The sequence below is a fragment of the Microcebus murinus genome, chromosome 31 (assembly GCF_040939455.1).
Source record: "Microcebus murinus isolate Inina chromosome 31, M.murinus_Inina_mat1.0, whole genome shotgun sequence".
Taxonomy (NCBI): domain Eukaryota; kingdom Metazoa; phylum Chordata; class Mammalia; order Primates; family Cheirogaleidae; genus Microcebus; species Microcebus murinus.
Window position 1 is genome coordinate 328,987 of NC_134134.1, and position 24,150 is coordinate 353,136.

General features: G+C 35.4%; 1 protein-coding gene across 1 annotated transcript; it reads left to right on the forward strand.

The window, feature by feature from the left end:
- Positions 1-373: 373 nt before the first annotated feature.
- On the forward strand, positions 374-21,587 carry LOC142865670 (uncharacterized). Its single transcript, XM_075998853.1, has 3 exons — positions 374-388; positions 13,981-14,539; positions 21,481-21,587. Exons 1-3 carry the CDS (start codon positions 374-376, stop codon positions 21,585-21,587), a joined length of 681 nt encoding a protein of 226 aa, XP_075854968.1.
- The last annotated feature ends 2,563 nt before the right edge of the window (positions 21,588-24,150 follow it).

Consider the following 24,150-nt stretch of genomic DNA (forward strand, 5'->3'; position numbering starts at 1 on the left):
CTTTGTTCTAGAGGGAAGTCACAGGTTCTGCTCTCTTGGGTTTGGTATAGGCAGATCAGTTTGGTACAGATTCCCATTCCTGTAGCAGAATCTCCTGGCACCTGTAGCAGGGGGTGGTAACCAGAAGAAAAGACAGAAGAACCTCACTTTTTGGTCTCCATAAAGGAGCTGATCATAGCTGAATCTTTTTGATGACTAAGAACAAGTGAGTGTAGGCTTTCTGCATTTTATGTTCCTCCTGCTTGTGAATATTGTGGAAACAAGGGAACAAATTGTGCTGACTCCTTTAAGCGTAGTCTGAAGATTTAATTATAATCATTCTACACAATCTCACCTGAAAAGGAATTTCAGAGTAGGAGAAGAGGAAGAAGAAATGGCTGATTTTCAGGTAAGTGTATCCTAATTTAGGGGTTGTGTCTACTCTTTCTCCTAGAAAGTCATGTAGAACTTTAGTTTTTTGAACTTGTAAAATTTACTTCTTTACTTCTGATGTATATGCCTAAAAAGTTTTGTAACTACATGTTTTTCTTTATTCTTATGATAGTCAAGGAGCTCTGGAAAATCCTTCCTCCCTATACAAGAGAACCTGCTCTATATTCTCTCCCACAAGCTTCTTACTACAATAACCAAATTTCATAAGAACTGTATGACATGTAATATTGAAAAGGTTCCCATTGTGACAGGTTAAGATAGAATAGTGTGAATGTCTGAGATTCGTCCTCGGGATGGGATAGAGTCTTTGGATTTCAGTGAGGAAGAGAAACATGTACTCTCAATGTTTGATCTGGATGCTTCATTAGCTCTACATAAAATATCATTAGGACAATTTAGAAAGAGGATAGCATTGATTGAAAAGAATAATTATGGAGAAAAGAGAAAATAGAAGAGTTGCTCCATATGATGCTAAAGTATTTACATACATTATTAAAGATAACAAAATATAGGAAGTATCTGTATCTGAAATTTGCATAAATTGATGATTCTTCATGGTTACATATTGTTGGCGACTACCATCCCAGCAGTGATTTGTGTCCTCCTCTTTGCAACGATGCCTAACACCAATCTGTGCAGCTAAAGTTATGTTAATTTCATTCACTTGCTTAAGATGCTCTCTGACAGATTCATCCAATATAAAGTTAATTGTTTTTTTTCTTTATTGTTAAGTGTCTTGTGGAGATTTATTGACTGATGTGCATGAGCCATCATATTAAATCCGGAAGCTCTAATTTCTTCTTATAGCTTTCTTTGAAAAATGAGGGCTATTATCTGTGTTCTGTTCAGATGAACTGAGATAAATTCAAAGTCTACCACTTACAGGATATTGACAAAATACTCTCCTTAGGCAAGAAGCATTGTAATCAGTAGTTATATTATGTGACATGCTGAGATTCAGACCACACAACAGATCTACTGAATCAGAGTCTGTATTTAAAAAAAAAATCTCCACTTCTTTATTGTACTGATCAAAATGATGTGATGCTTTCTAAATCTCTATGTTTCCCTATATGAGAAATATGCACAATTTATTGATATGATGTAAATGTAGCACCCATAAATTTATATTACTGTAGTGAGGCCCTTAATTTTGTATTAAATACTTTATCATCCAAATCAATCATATGCACACAGTTTCATACATCTTTTCTGATCCTCTTTCCTGTGAATAAGAGAATATGTTCAAGAATATCAATATGCTAAAAAATATCTTATTGGATAAGTGTAGTCACTCATATGTCAGAAACAGTTCTCATAACTTATTTTCCTTGTAGTCAAATTAAGAACTCTCTCTATGGCCACTTGGGAAATATGTGTGTTTTTACAGGAGATGGTGACATTCCAGGATGTGGCTGTAGAATTCTCTCCAGAGGAGTGGGCATGCCTTGACAATGCTCAGCGGAATTTGTATAGGGATGTGATGTTGGAGAACTATGGAAACCTGGTCTCCCTTGGTGAGGATCACTTATGTACAGAATTCCTATTCCACATTAAGGTCATTAATTTATTTTTGTAGGTAGTTTCTTAAAAGTTTCTACTTTATATGAATGAATTGTATATCCCTGCTTGTAAAGAAAATTTGAAGTTTTGGGTGTACAAAATGAAATCATTAGATGTCTCATGTTATCTTGACATTTCCTTTTCTTGGGCTGATACGTATATTTCACACTGGATTAGTAGTTACTCTAGAAATCAGGGTATATAGTTCTTGCCTGCAAGTTAGAATAGAATTTCCACCTCTTATTTATTTGGTGCTAGTGGGAATTGGTGCTCTAGTCATAAATTAGAAATAATTTTTTATCATTCTACAAGGTCTGTGAGAAAACAATATCTTGCAAAGAAATTTGTAGAATATTCTATAATGTTCTCTCTGCTAAGGATAGTATTGCATTAGTAATTGGAAAGACTTCAGCAACAGTCATGTGAATTTTTTTTTTTTAATAAAACAGGTCTTGTTGTCTCAAAGCCAGAGCTGATCACATGTCTGGAGCAAAGGATAGAGCCCTGGATTATGAAGAAAGAGGAAACAACAGCCAAATATCCAGGTAGGTGTGATTCAGTGAAGCAGATAACAAATGTTTGAGAGGTAAAGCTCAAGGAGGAAGGCAGATATTAAAAAGTGGCTTGGAATATTCTGCTGTGTTGGCAATGATTTTTAGAAGCCTGTGTATGTTTCTCTTTAACTTACAGAAGGACATCTTCTGTCCCATGCTCTTAAACTCTCTACAAAGTCTACCCATGCACTGATTTTCCTTAGAATTCAGTAAGAGCCAAACTTCTTGTCATGGCTTATAAGGGACTCTATTATCTGTCTGTATTTCTATTGCATGTGGGGTTATGAGAATATCTGTACATATTTTGAAGACCTCTATATTAAACCATCTTTTGACAGAGTTTTGCTCTGCTGCCCCTTCTGGAGTATAGTGGCTGATCATAGCTCACTGCAACCTCAAACTTCTGTGCTCCAGGGATCCTACTACCTCAGTCTTCTAAGTAGCTAGGACTAACTATGTTCAGGAGTTACCATTGCAAGCTATTTTTTGTTATTAATATTTTTTCGAAAAAATGGAATCTCCTTATGTTGCTTGGGCTGGTTTCAAGATTCTGGCCTCAAGCGTTCCTCTTTCCTTGGCCTCCCAAAGTGCTGGGATTATAAGTGTGATCCACCATACCCAGCTCCATGTTTTAAGTTCCTTTGGTTGCCTCATAACTGTAATTTATAAAGTGGGATATTAGAGATATTAGGATTTGTTTCAGTCATGCTAGAAACACTAGGGACAGATGTTCATATTGTCTGCATCATAATTTCCAATACCAAGGTTTCAGAGGCAATCCTACAGAAATTCAGACTCATTAATTTTATACAAATACATAGCCTCTTCCTAAACATAAGAAAATCTAATGTTATTTCACTTCTAAATATCCTTTTTTCTAGTAGAAAATAAGAGTAAAATTACAACTTTATTATACCATAGTTTCCAAGCAGTAATACAGTTTATTTTGCATACTCACCTCATAGAATTCTTAAACATACTGTCCTATTGAATGCTTCAAATTGCTAAATATGTTTATAATCACAATTGATACATAATATTTTGATAACTTATATTTTGTAATTTTCCCCTAATTAGTACTATCAGGAATGTGTGATTCCTATGTGCATATGTGTGCATATATATATGTGTGTGTGTGTATTTGTGTGTGTGGTGTGTGTGTCTAACAGGTGTACTTTTACACAAATAAGAATTGTATAACTGTACACATTTAGTTTTTATGCAGTAATGATTTGATGTGTGTATACATTGTAAAATAATAGAGTTAAAGTGATAAACATATCCATCATCTTTCACATTTATAATTTATTTATAGTGAGAACATTTACTTATAGGGAGGTCTATGTTCTTAACAAGTTTCATGCATATAAATTATTTTTAATAACTGTAACCATGATGCTATGCATTAGTTCTCCAAGAATTATAACTAAAAGTTATTTTATCTGCCCACCTTTCTTGCCTCTGCACTCTGGAAACCAAGGTTGTACTATTTATTTTTATAAGTTCAACTTTTTTATATTACCCATAGCAGTATTTATGTTTCTGGGAATGGCTTATTTTACTTAGCATAATCCCTACCATGTCCATACATGTTGTTGAAATGGCAGGATATTGATCATTTTTATGACTTAATAATATTCTATTGTATGTGTTTGTATACTCATTTTTTAGCCTTTTCATCATAAACAGTCATTTAGTTTGTTTCCATTTTATTGGCACATGTGCATAATGCTGTGATATACATGGAGGTGCAGAATCTTCCTAAGATACTGATTTTACATCTTTGGTTATACTCATAAGTAGAATTGATGGATGATAAGGCTGTTCTCTTTTTTACAATTGTTAATGAATCTCTATGATGACAGTACCAATTTACAATCAATAACAGTGTACAGGGATTGCTTTCCTGCACAGTCTTGCCCACACTTGTTATGTCTCTTCTTTTGGACATTACCCATATTAACAGATGGGAGGGTATACCTTAACAAAATTTTGATTTGTGATTGCATGACGTTGCAGTGATGCTGAGTTTTTCTTCATGTTGCTTGTTATAAATTTGTAGGTTTTCTGTGAGATAGATCTACACAATATTTTTCTTGTTTTTGGTTGGGTAATGATGGTGAAGATAATATTGTTTTTGCTTTTGATTAATAGGCGTTTCCTATATATTTTGGGTATTAACATATTTTAGAATATAAAGTGTGAAAATATTTTCTCCTATCTTATGTTTTCTTATTTTTTTTCTTTTCCTTGCTGTACAGAGGATTTGAACTTTGATGCAGCTCATATTTTTTATATTTTGTTGCAGTTCTTATTTTGTCATACCTCCCCCTGAAAAAAAAATTTCAAGACATATATAACAGTTGTCCCATATTTCTTCTTTTCACTTACGCTTTTATTTTTAAAGAAACATTACAGTTTTAAGTCTACCATTTAAACCTTTAATACATCTCAAGTTCGTTTTGGTGTATCATGTAAGAAAAAATAGTCTACTTTTATAAATTTGTTTGTGGGTATCCAGTTTTCCAGCACCAAGCATTGAAGAGACCATACTTCCTGCATTCACAGTGCTAGTGCCATAAAGATTAGTTACCTTATATGTTTCCGTTAATTTCTGAGCTCTCCATTCTCTTCCTTTTCTTTTTGTGCTTTTTTTATACACATATTTTGTTGTTTTTATTACTGTCATCTTGACACACACTTAAAAATCAGAAAGTGTGATGCCAGAACCTTTTCTCTTCTTTCTAATCATTGTTTTGGCTCATCAAAGTATTTGTGATATGGTACAAATATTAGGAATTTTTTTGTGGATATTATGTGTAATACCACTAGAATTTTGATAGGGAGTGGATTGAATGTATGCATTGTTTTGGATAATATCTTTCTATTTACTCATGTCTTATTCAATTTCCTTTATTAATATCTTCTAGTAGTGAGTGCAAAGGATCTTTTTTACCACTTGGTTAAATTTATATCTTAGAAATCTATTATCTTGATGCTATTGTAATTGACAGTGTTTTCTTTACTTAATGGATAGTTTGCTAGTGTATAGAAAAACAACTGATATATGTATGTAAATTTTATGTCCTGTGAATAGCTGAGTTGTTTTACTACTTTATAATTTTTTTCTATCGTCTTTATGGCTTTTGATATATAAGATAATGTCATCTGCAAACAGTGTTAGTTTTACTCTTCTGTTTATAATTTGAGTGGATTCTTCTTATGTTGTTGCCTAAAATTTCTGATTAGATCTTGTAGTAATATGATAAAATAGATGTGTTAAGAGTCGTTGCATATTATCTTTATATTGGTATCTGTGCATGTGAAGGATTACTTTTCCAGTTTTTATAAAGTGATTTTGGAAGGTAAAGATGTTTTCTTTAGGGTTCTGGGTTTTCAATGGATAGTTGCTGTAGCTCGGTAACAAGACTGCCCCTTGCTCTGCAGTGGAGTCTGCGTTTGGTGTGCTAGTTCTGAAGCACTTGGGCCAGTTTCAATCCTCTCTTGTTTCTGGGTAAACTGCATTCCTTCAGGAGTTTGATCTGTATGACACCAATTAGGGCCTGGTTGTATAGTGACTCTGCATATGGTGGGGCTGATACCAGCTGTGTGGGTGGGTGTGGCTACTAATGAGTACCTTGGAAGTTATCCTTCAGTTCACCATGTGGATCTACATACTAAGAAAACTGGACATGGACTGTAGTTGAGACTGCTGTAGCAGAGTCACAGGTCTGCTTCACAGATGATAGCAAGACCAAGTAATACAGGCCTGCCTTCATGGCTGCACATAGGTGTGTCTCTCCTAAAGTCACTGGATGAGCAGTACCACTCCAACTTTGTCACAGGGAACCATTGGAACCTCTGCGCATTCCTGTTGGTTGACTCATGTTATAGTCTGTAGTGAGGATAAGGAGTCCTTAATTTTGCCAACTGGATGAGAACCTGAATATTGAAAATGACTTCCTAGATCTGTGGTACCTCTATGGTATAATGACCATCCATTTAAGTCCCCAAATTCACATAAATGTAATTTTCCGTGGATAGCTGCCAAATTTTTGTTTTTTGGGATAAAACAACTGGATATTTTCCACCCGACCATATTGCTCATTTGATTCTTTTTTTTTTTTATTTTGGCATATTATGGGGGTACAGATTTTAAGGTTTCAATAAATGCCCATTTCCCCCCCTCCCCCCAAAAGTCTGAATCTCCATCATGACCATCCCCCAGATGGTGCACATCTCACTCATTATGTATGTATATACCCACCCCCCTCCCCCCTCCTACCTGCCCAATACCCTATTACTGTAGTACCTATGTGTCCACTTAGGTGCTACTCAGTTAATACCAGTTTGCTGCAGAATATATCTGGTGCTTGTTTTTCCATTCTTGAGATACTTCACTTAGTAGTATGGGTTCCAGCTCTAACCAGGAAAATATAAGATGTGCTATATCACCATTGTTTCTTAGAGCTGAATAGTACTCCATGATATACATATACCACATTTTATTAATCCATTCTTGGATTGATGGGCACTTGGGCTGTTTCCACAGCCTTGCAATTATGAATTGTGCTGCTATAAACATTCGAGTGCAGGTGTCTTTTTTGTAGAGTGTCATTGGATCATTTGGGTAGATGCCCAGCAATGGGATTGCTGGATCAAATGGTAGATTCACTTGTATCGCTTTAAGGTATCTCCATATTGCTTTCCACAGAGGTTGAACTAGTTTGCAGTCCCACCAGCAGTGTAGGAGTGTTCCTCTCTCTCCGCAACCACGCCGGTATTTATTGTTTGGAGATTTTTTTGATAAAGGCCATTCTCACTGGGGTTAAGTGATATCTCATTGTGGTTTTGATTTGCATTTCCCTAATGATTAGGGATGTTGAGCATTTTTTCATATGTTTGTTAGCCATTCTTCTGTCTTCTTTAGAAAAGTTCCTGTTCAAGTCCTTTGCCCACTTTTTAATGGGGTTATTTGATTTTTCCTTCCTGATTTTCATGAGTTCTAAGTATATTCTAGTTATCAGTCCCTTATCGGATGCATAGGATGCAAAAATTTTCTCCCATTCTGTAGGTTGTCTGTTTACTTTCATGATTCTTTATGTATTTTTAAGTTCTGATCTGTTCCATGTCTATGGCTTATAATATTAGAATCCAAGGTTGAGAAAAACATGGGAGCATTTCAATTTCTCTACATTGTCAACATATGTATGTATGTGTATATATATTTACTTATTTAAAACTTCTCAATGTAATGGATGTGAGGTAATATCCCATTGTGATGTTGCTTTGCATTTCTCTAAAGATTAATAATTTGGAGGACCATTTCAAATTCTGTTTGGCCATTTGTATATCTGCTTTTCAGAAATGCCAGATCAATCCATTGTCCATTATTTAATCAAGTCATTCATTTTTGTTGTTGAGTTGTAGTCATTTTTATATATTGAGGATGTAATCTATTATGGTTAAGTGGGCTTCATCCGAGAGATGTAGGCATGGTTAAACATAGGCAAATCCATAAATGTAATTATATACATAAAAGGAAAGTAAAAACAAAGACCATATAATATTCTCAAGAGACCCAGAAAAAGCATTTAACAAAATCAGGCCTCTTTGGTGTAAGAATGCTTAACAAGATAGGCATTGAGGGGACTTACCTCAAAATGATAAATGTCATATATGACAAACCCCCAGTCAATCTCACACTGAACAGAGAAAATTTGAAAGCATTCCTGCTTATAAACAGATAATATATCCCTTTAAGTTGTTGTAAACATAGTACTGGAAATCATTGCCAGAGCTTCTGGCAAGGGAAGGAAACTAAGGGAGTCTCAATCAGAGCAGAAGACGTCAAACCATCACACTTTACAGATTAATGATCTCAGAAAACACCAAAGAGTCTGCCAAAAGCTACTGGAGTTGATAAATAAGTTCAGCAAAGTCTCAGGTTACAAAGTCAATGTACACAAATCAGGAACTTTCTCATAGGCCAACAACTGTGAAACTGAGAACCAAATCAAAGATGCATGCCTTTCATAATTGAAACAAAGCAAATGAAATACTTAGGAATATATTTACTAAGGATGAGAAGGACTTCTACAGGGAGAATTATAAAACACTGAGGAAGGAAATAGAGGAGAATAGAAACATATGGAAAAGCATTCCATGGTCAAAGATAGGCAAAATCAACATTGTTAGAATATCTATACTACCCAAAGTAATCTACAGATTCAATACAATTTGTGTTAAACTAATAACATCATTGTTTACAGATTTAGAAATGTAATTCTATACTTCATATGGTACAAGAGAAGGCCCCATAAAACAAAAACGACATTGAGGAGCATGAACAAATTGAGAGGCATCCCTTTACCAGACTTTAAGCTATAGTACAAGACTATCATAACCAAAACAGCATGGCATTGTCTCAAGAACAGGACATAGAACAAAACACCAGAACTGAGAGCATAGATATAAAACCATCCTCATATAGCCATGGAATAGCAGACAAGAACATGTACAGGGGAAAGAAATCCCTTTTGAATAAATGGTCCAGTGAAATTTGGATAGACACATGTAGAAGAATGAAGCAGGATCCACACCTATCATCTCTCACAAAAATCAATTCACAATGGATGAAAGACTTTATCCTATGGCATAAAACCATAGAATTTTAGAAGAAAATGTTGAAAATGCTCTTACATACTTCAGCCTAGACAAAAAATTTAGGAAGACTACCCCAAAATCAATCACACCACCAACAAAAATTAATAAATCAGGCATCATCATACTAAAAAGTTTCTACACAGCCATTAAAAGTATAACTAGAGCAAACAAACAACCTAGAGAATGGGAGAAAATATTTGCATGGTATATATTCAATATATTGCTAATAGCTAGAATTTATACATAAGTCCAGGAACTCAGTAAGATAAAATCAAACAACCTGATTAAAAGCGTGCCAATATATGAACAGAAAGTTTTAAAAAGGACATGTACTATGGCCAAGAAGCATATGAAAAATGTGTGTACATCTCTATTCATCAAGGAAATGCAAATGAAAACCAAACTGAGATATCCCTTAGCTCTAGTGAAAATGGCTTTTATCAATAAGCCGAAAATAAGTGTAGGTGTGGATGTAGAGAGTTAGGAACACTTATGTACTACTAGCAAGACTGCAACCTGGTACAATCTCTCTGGAAAGTTATATGGAGACACAGGAAAGTACTAAATTTAGAACATCCATTTGATCCAGAAATCCCACTACTTGCTATCTAACCAATGTAAAAACGTCATCCTATAATAAATACATCTGCACTTGAATGTTTATAACATCAAAATTTACAATTGCAAAGAGGTAGAAACATCCTTGGTACTTATAAATACAGTAATATAAATATATCTATAAATAAATATAAAATGTGATATATGTATACCATGGAGTACTACTGAGCCTCAAATTTAGTGGCTAAATGACACCCTTTTATATTATCCTTGATTATGCTGGAGGCCTTTCTTTAAAGTAAACTATCACAAGAATGGAAAAACAAGCACCACAAATAGTCCCTATCAAATTGTTACCAATCGATCAACACATATGTGAACAAATGGAAGTAAATTTCAGTGGGTATTGGGCTGCTGAAAGGGGGAGAAGGTGTTGGGAAAATCCACTCCTAATGAGTGTGGTGCACACGATCTGTGGATGGGCACAGTTGTAGCTCTGATCAGTCGATGCAAAAGCAATATACATATTCTAAATGATTTACTCCCATAATATTTTGAAATTAAAAAAAACATTTTGTAATATGTAAGAAAGTTTTGAAAAGTTCATCTCTGTATCTCTTTAAGATATTCTTTTTTATTTTAATTATTGTAAAATCACAAAAATTGAAATCTTAATTACTTTTAGTTGTTAACATCAGTCATGTGAGCTATATTTACATCATCATGTACTATATTGTCTGGAATGTATGTACTAACTAAATGTGAATTTCAGTACACATGAGAAAACTACCTGTTTTGCCCATTGCCTAACTGCTGACAAAAAGCATTATGTTTTCTGTTCCTAAGAGTGTAACAGCTTAGAAATATCCTATCCATACAATCAAAATACATCTGTCTTATTGTGACTGAGGTTCCATTAAGCATAATGTCATCGAGGTTTATCTATATTGTGGATGTTATTACAGAATCTATTTTTTCTTAAGCTGAGAAATAATCCATTATTTCTACATTTCAAATAGTATTTATTTGTTCATTTGGCAAACGCAGTTTGGGTTGCTTTCATCTACTGACTTATGTGAATTATTGTGAAATAAATATGCATATGAATATAACTCTTTATTTTACAATATATGCAAGAGCTTATTTGTGTTTCTTTCTCATTCATTGGTCCAGGTGTCTCTGCCATTAGATAACTTCTTTGACTACTGTATCATTTTTTTTATTTTTCTATTTTTATTTCAGCATATCATGGGAGTAGAAATGTTTAGGTTATTTGTGTTGCCTTCACCCCAGAGTCAGAGTTTTAAGCATGTCCAAGCCCAGATGGTGCACATCAAACTCATTATGTTTGTATATACCCATCCCCTCCACCCCCTCCTACGTGCCCGACACCCGATAAATGTTATGCCTATATGTCCACTTAGGTGTTGATCAGTGAAACCAATTTGCTGGTGAGTACATGTGGTGCTTGTTTTTCCATTCTTGGGATACTTCACTTAGGATAATGGGGTTCAGCTCTATCCAGGAAATTACAAGAGGTGCATATCAGTGTTGTTTCTTATAGCTGAGTAGTATTCCAAAGTATATGTTTAATGTTTAAAATGGGTAAGTGTGGTACTTATAGCATTGCTTCTCTTTTTGATGATTGTTCACATCTTTGTGGTCTCTTGAGATTTCATATTATTTTGGGGTTTGCTATTTCTGTTTTTGAAAAAAATGTAATAGAGAATTTGAAAGGAATTGTATTTAATCTGTAGATCACTTTGGACATTTTCACAACATTAGGTCTTCCCTTGAACAAGAACATGTTCAAGAGTGTGTTGTTTATTTTCCTATACTTTTGAATTTCTCTGTGTTTTTTGTGTCACTTATCTACAGTTTCATTCCATTCTGGTGAGAAATTAAACTGTGTAAAATTTTAATTTTTGAAACTTGGTTAAGACATGTTTTCTGTCTGAACAGGTAGATTTGTAGGAAGAATTTTTATGAGCTATCAAGAATATTGTATATTTTATTATGTTCTATATATGTGTGAGGACTTATTGTTCTCTAGTGATTTCAACTCTCCTGTTTTCTTACTAGTAATTTGACTGACCTTATTAGTATTGAAAGTGGAATACCATGCTATCCTATTATTTTTATGTTCATTTCTTGCTTCAATGTTGTCAACACTTTTTATATATTTGAGAACCTTTATGCGAGACATAGATAGATATCAGATATATAAATTATATTTAAAGGGTTATCAGTGAATGACCTCCTTTTATATTAAATGTCCTTGTTTTTCTCTTGTGGCAGTTTTGACTTAAAGTATATTTTATAAACTATAACATTTTGCACTTCAAAAGTCACGTGCCTAATATAATTTTGAACTCCACTGCTCTTCTGGTATGCTGAGCATTTTCGTGGTATGTCTTGTTATTTCCTGTCACTTTTTGTCTATTGCTTTCACCAGGTATGAAGTCAAGTCTCTTTAGAGAGAATATAGTTGGATTTTTTAATTTCTTTATTTAATTGTGTCTTCTGAGTAGAAATACTAGTACATAAATATTTGCATAATTGTTTAAAAGGGATGGATTCAAAATTGCCCTAATATTAATTGTTTATGTAACTTTTGTCACTATTTAGTCTTTCTTTCCACTCCTTTTCTCCTCATTCCACCTCACTGATTTTTAGTGATATATTTTGTTTCTGTGGCCACCTTCATTTGTGTATTGCATTAAACATTTTTCTGGTGTTCACTGTGAGAATTACCTAAAATCTTCTGAAGCTGCAACTTATGTTAAACTGATAACTACTTAACTTCAATTGTACATAAAAATTCAAAATATTTATATCTTCCCTCAACTTCATGATATAGATGTCAGTAATTATGTCTGTTTACATTATGTCAATTAACATGTGGGAATGATCATTTTTATTTTGTCTTTCAAATTTGATAGCATAATTAAATGTTTTTGCACCATCAATATAATACTGCAGAATTTTATTTTTGATATGTGCATATCTTTCCCAGAATGTTATGTAGTCGTCTTGGAAGACAGAAACCAGACATTCAAAGGCCATCAAAAACCAGATGTATGGACACATGTGCCATTGGTTTGACTCTCTTTTGAAAGGGAATCCAGAAAATGGAATTTAACTGCTAAAGTGAGAACTCTATATGAGTGGGGAGGAAGAGTTTTGCTGGGTAAATGTAACATATGTTCCTTCCCCTTCCATATGGTTCTTGGTGTCATACTCATCTGGGGGAACCATGAAATATTACCACTTATGATTTCTCAATGAATCATGTTTGCAAATATATTTTGGAGGTCATCTATCTATGATGGAAGTAAGACTATGGTATTCAATTGCACTTTCTTGCTAATGTGCTTGGTATAGTTTTGTATATTCAAATTATGAAGTATATTTACCTAAGTATAATTAGTGAGATACTTTATTATTTTCATTTCTTTCAGAACTCTCTTCCCATTGCACTGAAGACCCAATGCCAGAGCAGGGCATAAAACATTCATTCCAGAAATCAATAATAAGACCGTACGGAAGCTCTGACCAAAAAAATGTACTTTTAAGAAAAGACTGGGAGTGTGTTGATGAGTGTAAGAGGCAGAAAGTAGGTTATGATGGTCTTACCCAATGTTTGTCAGGTAACCATAGGAAAATCTTGAAAGGTTATAAATGTATAAAAATGTTTAGCAAGTCCTCAAATCTAAGTAAACCTAAGATAAGGCACACTGGAGAGAAAGGTTTCCAAGATAATGAATGTGGCAAACCTTTTATGCACAGCTCAAAAGTTCTTGGACATAGGAAATTTCACACCGTAGACAAACCCTCCAAGTGTGAAGAATGTGGAAAACCCTTTAACTTCTACACAAATCTCACTATACATAAGAGAATTCACACAGGAGAGAAACCCTACAAATGTGAAGAATGTGGCAAAGCTTTTACCCATTGCTCAATCCTTACTCAACATAAAAGAATTCATAATGGAGAGAAAACATACAAATGTGAAGAATGTGGCAAAGCCTTTACCCAGAGCACACACCTTACTCAACATAAAAGAATTCATAGTGGAGAGAAACCCTACAAATGTGAAGAATGTGGCAAAGCCTTTATCAAGATTGGCGACCTCAATCGACATAAACGAATTCATACAGGAGAGAAACCCTACAAATGTGAAGAATGTGGCAAAGCCTTTATCAAGATTGGAGACCTCAATCGACATAAACGAATTCATACAGGAGAGAAACCCTACAAATGTGAGGAATGTGGCAAAGCCTATACCTGGTACTCAACCCTAACAATACATAAAATAATTCATACTGGAGAGGAACCATACAAATGTGAAGAATGTGGCAAGGCCTTTACCCAGAGCACATATCTTACTAAACACAGAAGAATTCATAGTGGAGAGAAACCCTACAAATGTGAAGAATGTGGCAAAGCCTTTAACAAGATTGGACATGTCCATCGACATAAACGAATTCATACAGGAGAGAAACCCTACAAATGTGAGGAATGTGGCAAAGCCTTTACTCAGAGCACACACCTTACTCAACATAAAAGAATTCATACTGGAGAGAAATCCTACAAATGTGAGGAATGTGGCAAAGCCTTTACCCAGAGCACACACCTGACTCAACATAAAAGAATTCATACTGGAGAGAAACCATACAAATGTGAAAAATGTGGCAAAGCCTTTAACAAGATTGGAGACCTCAATCGACATAAACGAATTCATACAGGAGAGAAACCTTACAAATGTGAGGAATGTGGCAACGCCTTTACCTGGTGCTCAACACTTACTCTTCATAAAATAAATCATAATGGAGAGAAACCCTACTAGTGTGAAGAATCTTGCAAAGCCTATATCCGGTGTAGAGACCTCACTCAACATAAAAGATTTCATTCAGGAAAGAAATCATACAAATGTGAGGAATGTGGCAAAGCCTTTACCCGGTACACACACTTTACTCTGGATAAATGAATTCATACTTGAGAGAAACCCTAGAAATGTGAGCAACGTGGAAAAGCCTTTTCCCAGTGCTCAATCTGTACACTATATAAAATAATTCATAGTGGAGAGAAACCATACAAATTTGAGGAATGTGGCAAAGCTTTTATCCAGTGCTCACACCTTAATCTATATGAAAGAGTTCATAACAGAAAAAAATTGTATAAATGTGAAAATTGTGACAAAGTCTTTAATAACTGCTCAATCTTACTCATCATCAAAGAAATCATACTAGATATAAGTGAGACAAATGCAATGACTTTGGAAGTACTTTCTCAAAATATTAGCTTTAAAATGCACAACAGTACTTATACTTATGTAAACAATAATAATGTAGAGTGCTGATAATATCTTGAGTTATAACAGACATTTTATTGGACATGGGAGAACTTTCACTGAAAGTAATTCTCCAATATTTTCTGAAACATTGATCAACATCACAAAAATTTTCATAGATAGAAACCTTACAAATATACTGAATGTGAACAAATATTTATGGAAAAGGTGTACATTAGAGAACAACAAAGAATTGATACTTAAAACTTCTTTACAGATATAATAAATTTCAGAACACATTTACTCAAAATTAAGTCTAAACAGATATCACAGGACTCACAGCAAAATGTGCTGAGGCACTAACACATTTAAACATTTCTTTAAACCAGGTTGTTGAGTATAGAGAATAACTCTGTTAAAATAGTTAGATAACATATTTTTATGGCAGTTTTAAAAGCACGAGATTTTTTGAAAATTATAATGATGTGTAAAATATACTTTCTTGTCAGGGTGGGATGCAAATTCAATAAAGTATAATTTTTTTTGCAACCTTTGACAAGGAAATACTGATGTTATTCAACTTTAAAAACAGTAGATGCTATGCTTCATTTTTAGTGTGTATGTGAATGTCTATGGTTAATGATAGCTACATCATTAGAAGTCTGTGTGTATTAAGTACACATCATTCATGTACTTTTCCATAGAAAACTAAAATCACTGAAATGTAAGATGTATGAAATGGAGAGGTGCTGTGTGGTAGACTTCTAAAAAACAGTATTTCAAGTGATATATGATGTAGGTATACACACTAATATCCTTCTCATTAAAATCAGAATGAAACGATGACAATATTACCAATAATTTGTTTTACTAATTGTGCATTAGAATAATGAAACAATGAATTTTTAAATATTTTTAGATTACATGTAAAGTTAATTTGTTTTATTAAATTAAAAAATGTTTTTATTGTGTCAAACGTGTTTTAGATGGAATGAACTGTTATTTTTCTACCAACATTAACCTATTCCATGTTACTCAAAGTTGGAGGCAATGGATTGTAAAAATATACTATTGGGTTACACAGTAAAATTAAATCATTTATGATCCTTTTTTCAGTGACTTCAAATTTCTAATTCTTTGAAGAATGATGTTCCCAAAAGTTTTACTTTTTATTATTTTTATAATTCCATTGTAACTGTAATGCTTCTAATAAAGTTTGTCCACTTAATGAAAAGCCATACATTTCTGAACACTGAATGAGTACTTGTTACATTTTATGCTACACTTTTCTTTTAATATGCAACCCATCTGGCCAGTGAAATAGAAATAAACACATTTTTTATTTATAATAAATCAAATATACAAATACAGCACCTATAAGATGAACTTTAGTTGTAGTACATTTACAGAGTAAGTATTTTTGTATGAACATGGATGTGTACTTATTTTGAAAAGAAAAGAAGAAATATTGAAAAAATAGGTAATTTCATAATTGTTCAGAATTTACTAGCAAACTAGAAACTCCATAGATTCTGAAAGCAAAAATTTTTTTTGCTTTACGTTTAATTAATTTGTTTAAAAATTGTAAAGTTTGTAGTTCACAACCTGAGCATGCCAATCCTCTGTTCTCACATGCTTATTACTCATGCTAGGCCTATTATATTATTTCATTATTTCAAAGTTTGTTTTGTATTGTATATGTTACATACGCTGCAATTATAAGAATGATTTTTATAAAATTTAATTGTGGCTCCTGGAAAGAGATTGAAATGTCCAGGGTGAAAAATGTCACTGATTTGCATGTGGAGTGAGGGGACCGACAGAACAAACAACTCTCAGAATTTATAAGTGGGAATTCTGCTTCTTTCATTTCATAATTACCTCCAGTGTTGATTTTTTTGCTATCTTTTTATCTTCATTCCCTTCTACAAATGTATCTAAGGCATTCTTCTTTCTGCGTGCACTTGGGCTGCAACATTCTCACTGTTGTACTCACCCCCTGTGAGTTCACATGATACTTTAAAAGTTCTGATGAGAATTGTAGAATTATTTATTTTGGTGAAAAATAGTTTAACTAGAGAGTTTGAGGCCATTTATTGGCTATACATGCAGCATTCTAATTACTTAATTAAGATTAGGGAGATTCAGAATCCTAAGCTTAATGTAAGAGCCTTAAGTACAAATACAGATAAATAATTCTGAATGCCAGAGTATTAAATCAGGAACTCAGTATTGTTTGCTTTGTAAAAGCAAACTGTTATTAGATTCTACCATATAATGCCATAAATATGAAAATAATTACAATAAGTAAAGCATTAATAAGTGTGAGATGCATATGGTAAGTACTATATAAAGAAACATGAGAATCTGGCAATCTCTTAATAGAGAGTTTAGGTATATAAAGAAGTTTGAATGTAATTTTCTATGAAGTATTTATAGTACAACATATGCATCCACTAGAATCTAATTATGAGTGTGTATTTTCAGTGTTAGAATATAATAGAACGATTTCTGTGCATTTAAAGTATTTGGAATAATATTTCTTTTCTTATATTTCAATCTAGAGAATTTATTTTACATGACTTTATCTTCCTTTATTTTAGTGGGTGCAGTACCCAGTACCCAGTTCTCATTTTTAGTCATCTAACTGTGGCCAACAATTTGGTCTTTCTCTGTAGAGGAATCTCAGGGATTATGGCTGCTTTTTGATTGAAAATTTCATTAGTGATTTTCGATGCAATCCTGTTTTCTATGCTCACAGTGGCCAGAAGTGAGACAGTGACCACCACATACATCTTTAGTCTCTTCCATAACATAATCATCAGCACCAAGAAGTCCAGGTGTCTTTAGCTTCAAATAAAATCATTAAAGCCCCTTTCATGTTCTGTGCTGGATTATGAACCTGCTGGTAAATATCAGAGTTCCCTTGCTTACGACTGACAAATGGAATGACAAAAGCAGCACTCTCACTCTGTTGCCTGGGCTAGAGTGCCATGGCATCAGCCTAGCTCACAGCAACCTCAAACTCTTGGGCTCAAGGGATTCTTCTGCCTCAGCCTCCCTAGTAGCTGGGACTATAGGCATATGGCACAATGCCCTGCTAATTTTTCTATATATTTTATTTGGCCAATCACTTTCTTTCTATTTCTAGTAGACACATGGAAATATTAATAAATATTTATTTATTTTATTTTTCTCTTGTTTCTGTGCCAAAACTATTAAAATATATGACCTTGATTACTGTGGTTTTAACCTAAGTCTAAACATCTGATGCTGTAAATCCTCCTAATTTTTCTTCTTCTTGATTCTCCTGTTATTGGCCCTTACTTCTATGTATAATAAATTTGGAAACTGGCTAATCAGTTTCCACAAGCTACCTGCTAAGATGCTTTATTGTGGCTGTTTGAACCCATCAATGAATTTGGAGAGAACAGGAAAATTGATAATACAAGAGAAACAAAACAAAACAAACAAAACACCAAGAAATCCCATCCAAACCAAAACTAAAGACAATAATAAAAAAGAAAGAATAAATGGGGAATACATATTTACAACTCATATGACAAAGGGGCTTAAATCTTTAATACATAAAGAACTCTGAGAAATTTATAAGAAAATAAATGGGCACAAAGTAGAATAATAACCCCCAGTTCACAAAAAAAGAAATCTCAATAGATTGTAGAAGATGACAATATCCTAAGGCTCAGCATAATATGACAATATTGTCAAATTCAAAGTTTGACAATACACTTTGGCACCATGTGGCCACATCTCAATGCACTGGTGTTGCCCACAGGCCCCAAAAGGCCTAGAGTATAAAGAGCAGGCAGAGACTGAAGCTGAAGGATTATATGACACTGGCTTGAAGAGCAGAGCTGTGGGTGCACTGTGCATGCTGACTCAAATTGAGACAGGACACCTGACTTCCCTATGCTTTATGTCCATGGCACAGGCCATGACAGGAGGCCTGTGACCTCCTGTGTGACTGTGCTCAGCCCATGCTGACATCCTATCTGCTGTTGATGAATCCCGACACCATGTCCTCACTCAATACACACTTATTCAAATTCTCATTGTACAATTGGGAAACTGAGGCACAGAATGAGGATGGCACTACCCCATACCAAGGGGGTGGACAGACTCTGGAGCATTAGGAAGTATTCTGTCTTCCTAGGCCTTAGCCCACCTTTTCCCAGAAGGTTTTCTTTGCAAATGGAACCTGAAAGAATCTGAAAGACCCTTTCTAACTGGCTCTCCACCTGAGGCCACTTCCCTTTACACATGAGTTCAGACAACTTCAATCTCCACAGGAGTTCATACAAGTGCACACATGCACAGTGTGTGCAGTGAATTCTCAGGTGAGGACCATGGATCTTGAGTAACAGGAGTTCACACTAGAGATGTGAAAAGACAAAAAGAAGATAAGTTGAAGGTGGCAGTGCTATGAGGCAAGGACATCCACTTCCTAAATACATGCCATGCCAAGGGACCAAGATTATGAGCAAGTGCAACCTCCAGGTCCCCAAGGTTCTATCTGGACTAGGGTCACAGAAAACACAACCTTGAGAGGGCAGGCCTTGGGTCCTATGCTCAGCTTTGTGGCCTCTTGAAGCTAGCATGAGCCTGATGAACAAAGGATATGGGAGAGAAATCCTGTTTCCTCCTGTATAAATTGGGATGTTTTGAGTGGGTAACACTAGGAGGTCAAAATGATCATAAATAGCTTCTGGCTTTGGGTTTCATTTGATGACTCACTGTGCTCTGAGACTTTAGAAAAATGCATTTCACTCCCTGGAGAACCTTCAGAGCTGAAAGAAAATTGGGAGCTTAAGAGACCAAAAACTTGGACTAGGGCAGAATGTTGGAGAGCACTGGACACCAACTGTTATGTCCAGGGATTATACAAGGTCTTCTTGGGTCCTTCAGGTCCTTATTTGGAAGCTGGTGGAAATCATTGCCCTGGCTGAGGTGACGATGCTTCATGAATAAGCTGCACACCCTAGGAGGTGGAAGCAAAGAGGGGACAAGGCAGGTTTCTGGTGTAGGTCTTCCTGCCCTTGGAGCAAGAAGATCCTGATCTTTGCCCCCTTGGAACCATGGAGAGCCACTGCCTTGTAGATCCTTAAATGCAAGTGGCTGTTTTGTTCCCTGATGCTCCTGCATGGGGCTGCATTAAGAGTTCAGGCAATAGGAGGCAGCAAGCTCCTGTTTCTCTGGTTTTCCCTGAGCGTGGCTAGAACAGCTGGAGCCAGGGGAGACTCAGGCCAAGGTCATTCCGTCTGTTCCTTCTCTCAGACCCAACTCAAACCTCCTGTTCTTACCAATGATGCCCACTTAATGATGTGGTCAAAATCAGCAAGGCAGGATTGAGATCCCCACATTAATTCACTCAGCAGCACCACCCTGAGCATCACCTTGTGCCAGGTGCCCTGGTGGTCCAAGCATATGGTCTACCCCAAGGAGCCCACAGTCTGAGCACAGCTGGACAAAATCACTAAAGCAAGTAGATGTGAAAAAAGAGAATAAGTGCTATAGTGACAATAAAGCATGAGGATGGCAGGGAGGGCTATGGGGTCACTGTGTTGGATCTAAAATGCCTCACTGAGGTGAAATGCTGTGACCAGAATGACAAATTCTGGAACTGCACAAGTGTGAAAACTGTGTATCAGGAACATGCCACTATGGGAGTAGACAGTCACTGGTAGAAGTGACTTTGCAGAGAAGGTTAAAAAAAGGACAGTGTGGGCCGGGCGCGGTGGCTCACGCTTGAATCCTAGCTCTTGGGAGGCCGAGGCGGGCAGATTGCTCAAGGTCAGGAGTTCAAAACCAGCTTGAGCAAGAGCGAGACCCCGTCTCTATTATAAATAGAAAGAAATTAATTGGCCAACTGATATATATATATATAAAATTAGCCGGGCATGGTGGCGCATGCCTGTAGTCCCAGCTACTCAGGAGGCTGAGGCAGAAGGATCGCTCGAGCCCAGGCATTTGAGGTTGCTGTGAGCTAGGCTGACGCCATGGCACTCACTCTAGCCTGGACAACAAAGCAAGACTCTGTCTCAAAAAAAAAAAAAAAAAAAAAAGGACAGTGTGGCTAGAGGCAGCCTGGGGGAGAGAGAAGCAAAGGAAGAATCCTGGGGCTGCAAGATGAGAGGAGTGCCCTTCTCTTCTATGAAAACACTGCCCCCATAATTACCACCTTTACACAACAAATACCTAATACCTTATAATTTGTGTTTACTACAATTTGGGCACAGCTTAGCAGGTAACTCTGCCTCAAGGTCTCCAAAGAGTCTGGGGCTGTGGTCTCAACTGAAATTGGATTGTGAAAGAGTCAGCTTCCAAACTCATACATGTGGGGATTGGGAGGAATCCGTGTAGACTGAGAGCCTGATTTTCTTTTGGTTCTTTTAGTTTCACTCCCTCAGTTCTTTGCCATTCAGCATCTACAAAAAGCAGCTCATATCACTAGAGCTTGCTTCACCAACTTTAAGGATACACTCAAGAGAGGGAAAGGTTAATGGATAGAACATATGAGAAAGGAAATAAGATGGATATTAGTAGCTTTGTTCATAATCAATTTCTGAAATTCACAATGGACTGTCCTCCAAAAATGGATATGTTAAACTCCTTCTCCCCAGTGCGACCTAATTAGGAGATGAGTCCACTGGTAAATTATTATGTCCAAGGGTGGAGCTCTCATGCTTGGGTTTACTAGCTTTCTACAAGAAACCACAGAGAGCTCTCTTCTCCTCTCTCTGCCAGGTGAGTATAAAACCTGCAACTAAGAGGAGATGAAGTCTGCAACTAAGAGGAGAGTCCTCACCAGAGCCCAGCCAGGTTGAAACCCAGATGTTGAACATTTGGTCACCAGAACTGTGTGCAGTTAAACTCTGTTGTTTATAAACTGCACAGTCTATGGTTCTTTGCTATAGCAGCCTGAAGTAACACAGAAGTAATAGCTAATCATTTGTGTGGCGTTGTCTTAGTCAGAAGTGATTCATTAACCACAGATTGCTGTGAGCCTTTGTGGAGGCTGCACAGCACAGAGGCTGAGATGAGGCACATGGATCTGATTCTAAATATAATGGGAGGGCGTTGGAAGGTTTGATGTCAGAGGATGACAATGTTTGGATTTCATTTAATTTAAATTTCTTTCTTGTGCAGAATGAAAAATGAGGCCCAGAAAGGAAATGACTTTCCCCAGATCACACAACTGGGCCCAGTCCTGTCTGAGGTGTATTCTATGCTGTCTTCCATCTCTCTTTCTTCCATCTCTAAATTCAGGCATTATCTACATGTGACACCACATTATGAGTGTTATAAGTTTTATCTCAGTTATACCTGAATAATTGCTAGGAAATACATGCTAGCATAATCCCCACTGTGAATGGTGGGAGGCTCTGGAAGCCCTGAAACACAAAATGACTTGTCTAGGGACACAGAAATTATAAGAAAAAGGAGCTTATGACCTAGCTCCATCTTCCCAAATCTGCAGCCCTGGCTGCATTCAGGTTTCCCCAGGATAATGAAGGTGGTGTGTTTGCTTATAAGGTGACATGGGGAAGGAAGGTGGCCAGTCAGTAGCACAGTGTGGCCTATTGGTAGCTCTTATTGAAGGAGTGGAAGGGACAAAACCTTGAAAAAATGACTTCACTTCTGGACAGATCCAAAGAGAACATGGAACTCAATGACAATGAAAACCATTTAATTTTTATGGGCAGATTCTGAATCGGGACCCTAAGGTTTTACAGAAATGAATTTGAAATAACAAAGAGAATATATACTTTTGAATTTTTTGAGGCTTCTACATTACTAGTAGATTATCAACATTTTTGGAATTGTCTGTTTTTGTAAATGTATATATTTTTTTTCTAAAACCAGATACACACTAAGATAGACACAGTTACCTTTTCCATAATCCTCTTGAAGCTAAAATCTATACTTAGAGTGATATAATTTTATATTTCACTTCCTTAAAGCAAAAATAATAGTATGTTTATGGTTTGCAGGCCAGAGAGTTCACAGATTCAAAACAAATGTAAGATGCACTTTTGTAAATTGTCTCTTCAGGACTCAGAAATATATGCCTTTTTATGGCATTTTACCTATGCAAAGAATAATAATATAACCTATGGAAATGATGTTTTTCAAAATACTTGAAGTTTACAGCATATTGGAATTAAGGTCGCTAAACATGTTATTACATCATGATATCCAATAGTATACTGTTACCATCTGTTACCTACAACTTTAAATAAGGTGAGACAGGTTAAGGTTGGTGGCAATGTAACACTTTATTCAATGTACAACACTCAACACATTAAACACTACTCTGTACAATTAATGCCAACATCACCTGCAATGCACTTACAATTTAATCAAAAAGAGTCTCTCCATTTTATTCATGCATCTTAAATTTTAGTGTTTAGTGTACATTGTAAGAGCATATGAATGATGCCCACAAAATTTACAAAGACCTTTCATATCTTTGATGCAGCAACGATTGAACACACTCTTTCACAAAAATACTAGGAATGCTGGAATAGAATCAAGTAATTAAAATTGAATTACCTTGATATTCAATTTTTTAAAAAAATATAAAAATTTTAATGTGAAAATTAAACTCTAAATATAACTCTCCATAAAAGTCAATCTCTTGCTGATTTTAAACATATACATCAATTATTAAAGTATTTAACTTTGCATTCTCTATAACCAAAATTCTACTTTAGAATAGTCTAGAAGTAATAGCACCAAGGTTCTTCCTACTTTGAGTCCTCCGATATTTACTTAGACATGATTTTTTAATTAACTATTTTTTTCAGATTATAACATAAGTAAAATATATTTTCATATAACTTCTGGTGTTTTCAAAGCTGGGTTACAGACCAAAGGTTTTTCTGAATTCATTCATTACATTCCCAGAGTGTCTCAACAACCCAAATTCCCTTAATTTAAATAAAGTTTGAGCAATAAATGGAGGATTCCATCGCCACTACAAATTCTCTTGTGTACAATATCTGTGATAAAAGTAAAGGTATCATGTCACTCTTTACAGTTGTAATTTTTCTTAGTATAAAT

Excerpts from the sequence above, each read along its gene's own strand:
- LOC142865670 (XM_075998853.1), top strand. Across the intron at positions 14,540-21,480 it reads AGGAGAGAAACCTTACAAAT|TTTCACTCCCTCAGTTCTTT; the intron begins GTGAGGAATGTG and ends TGGTTCTTTTAG.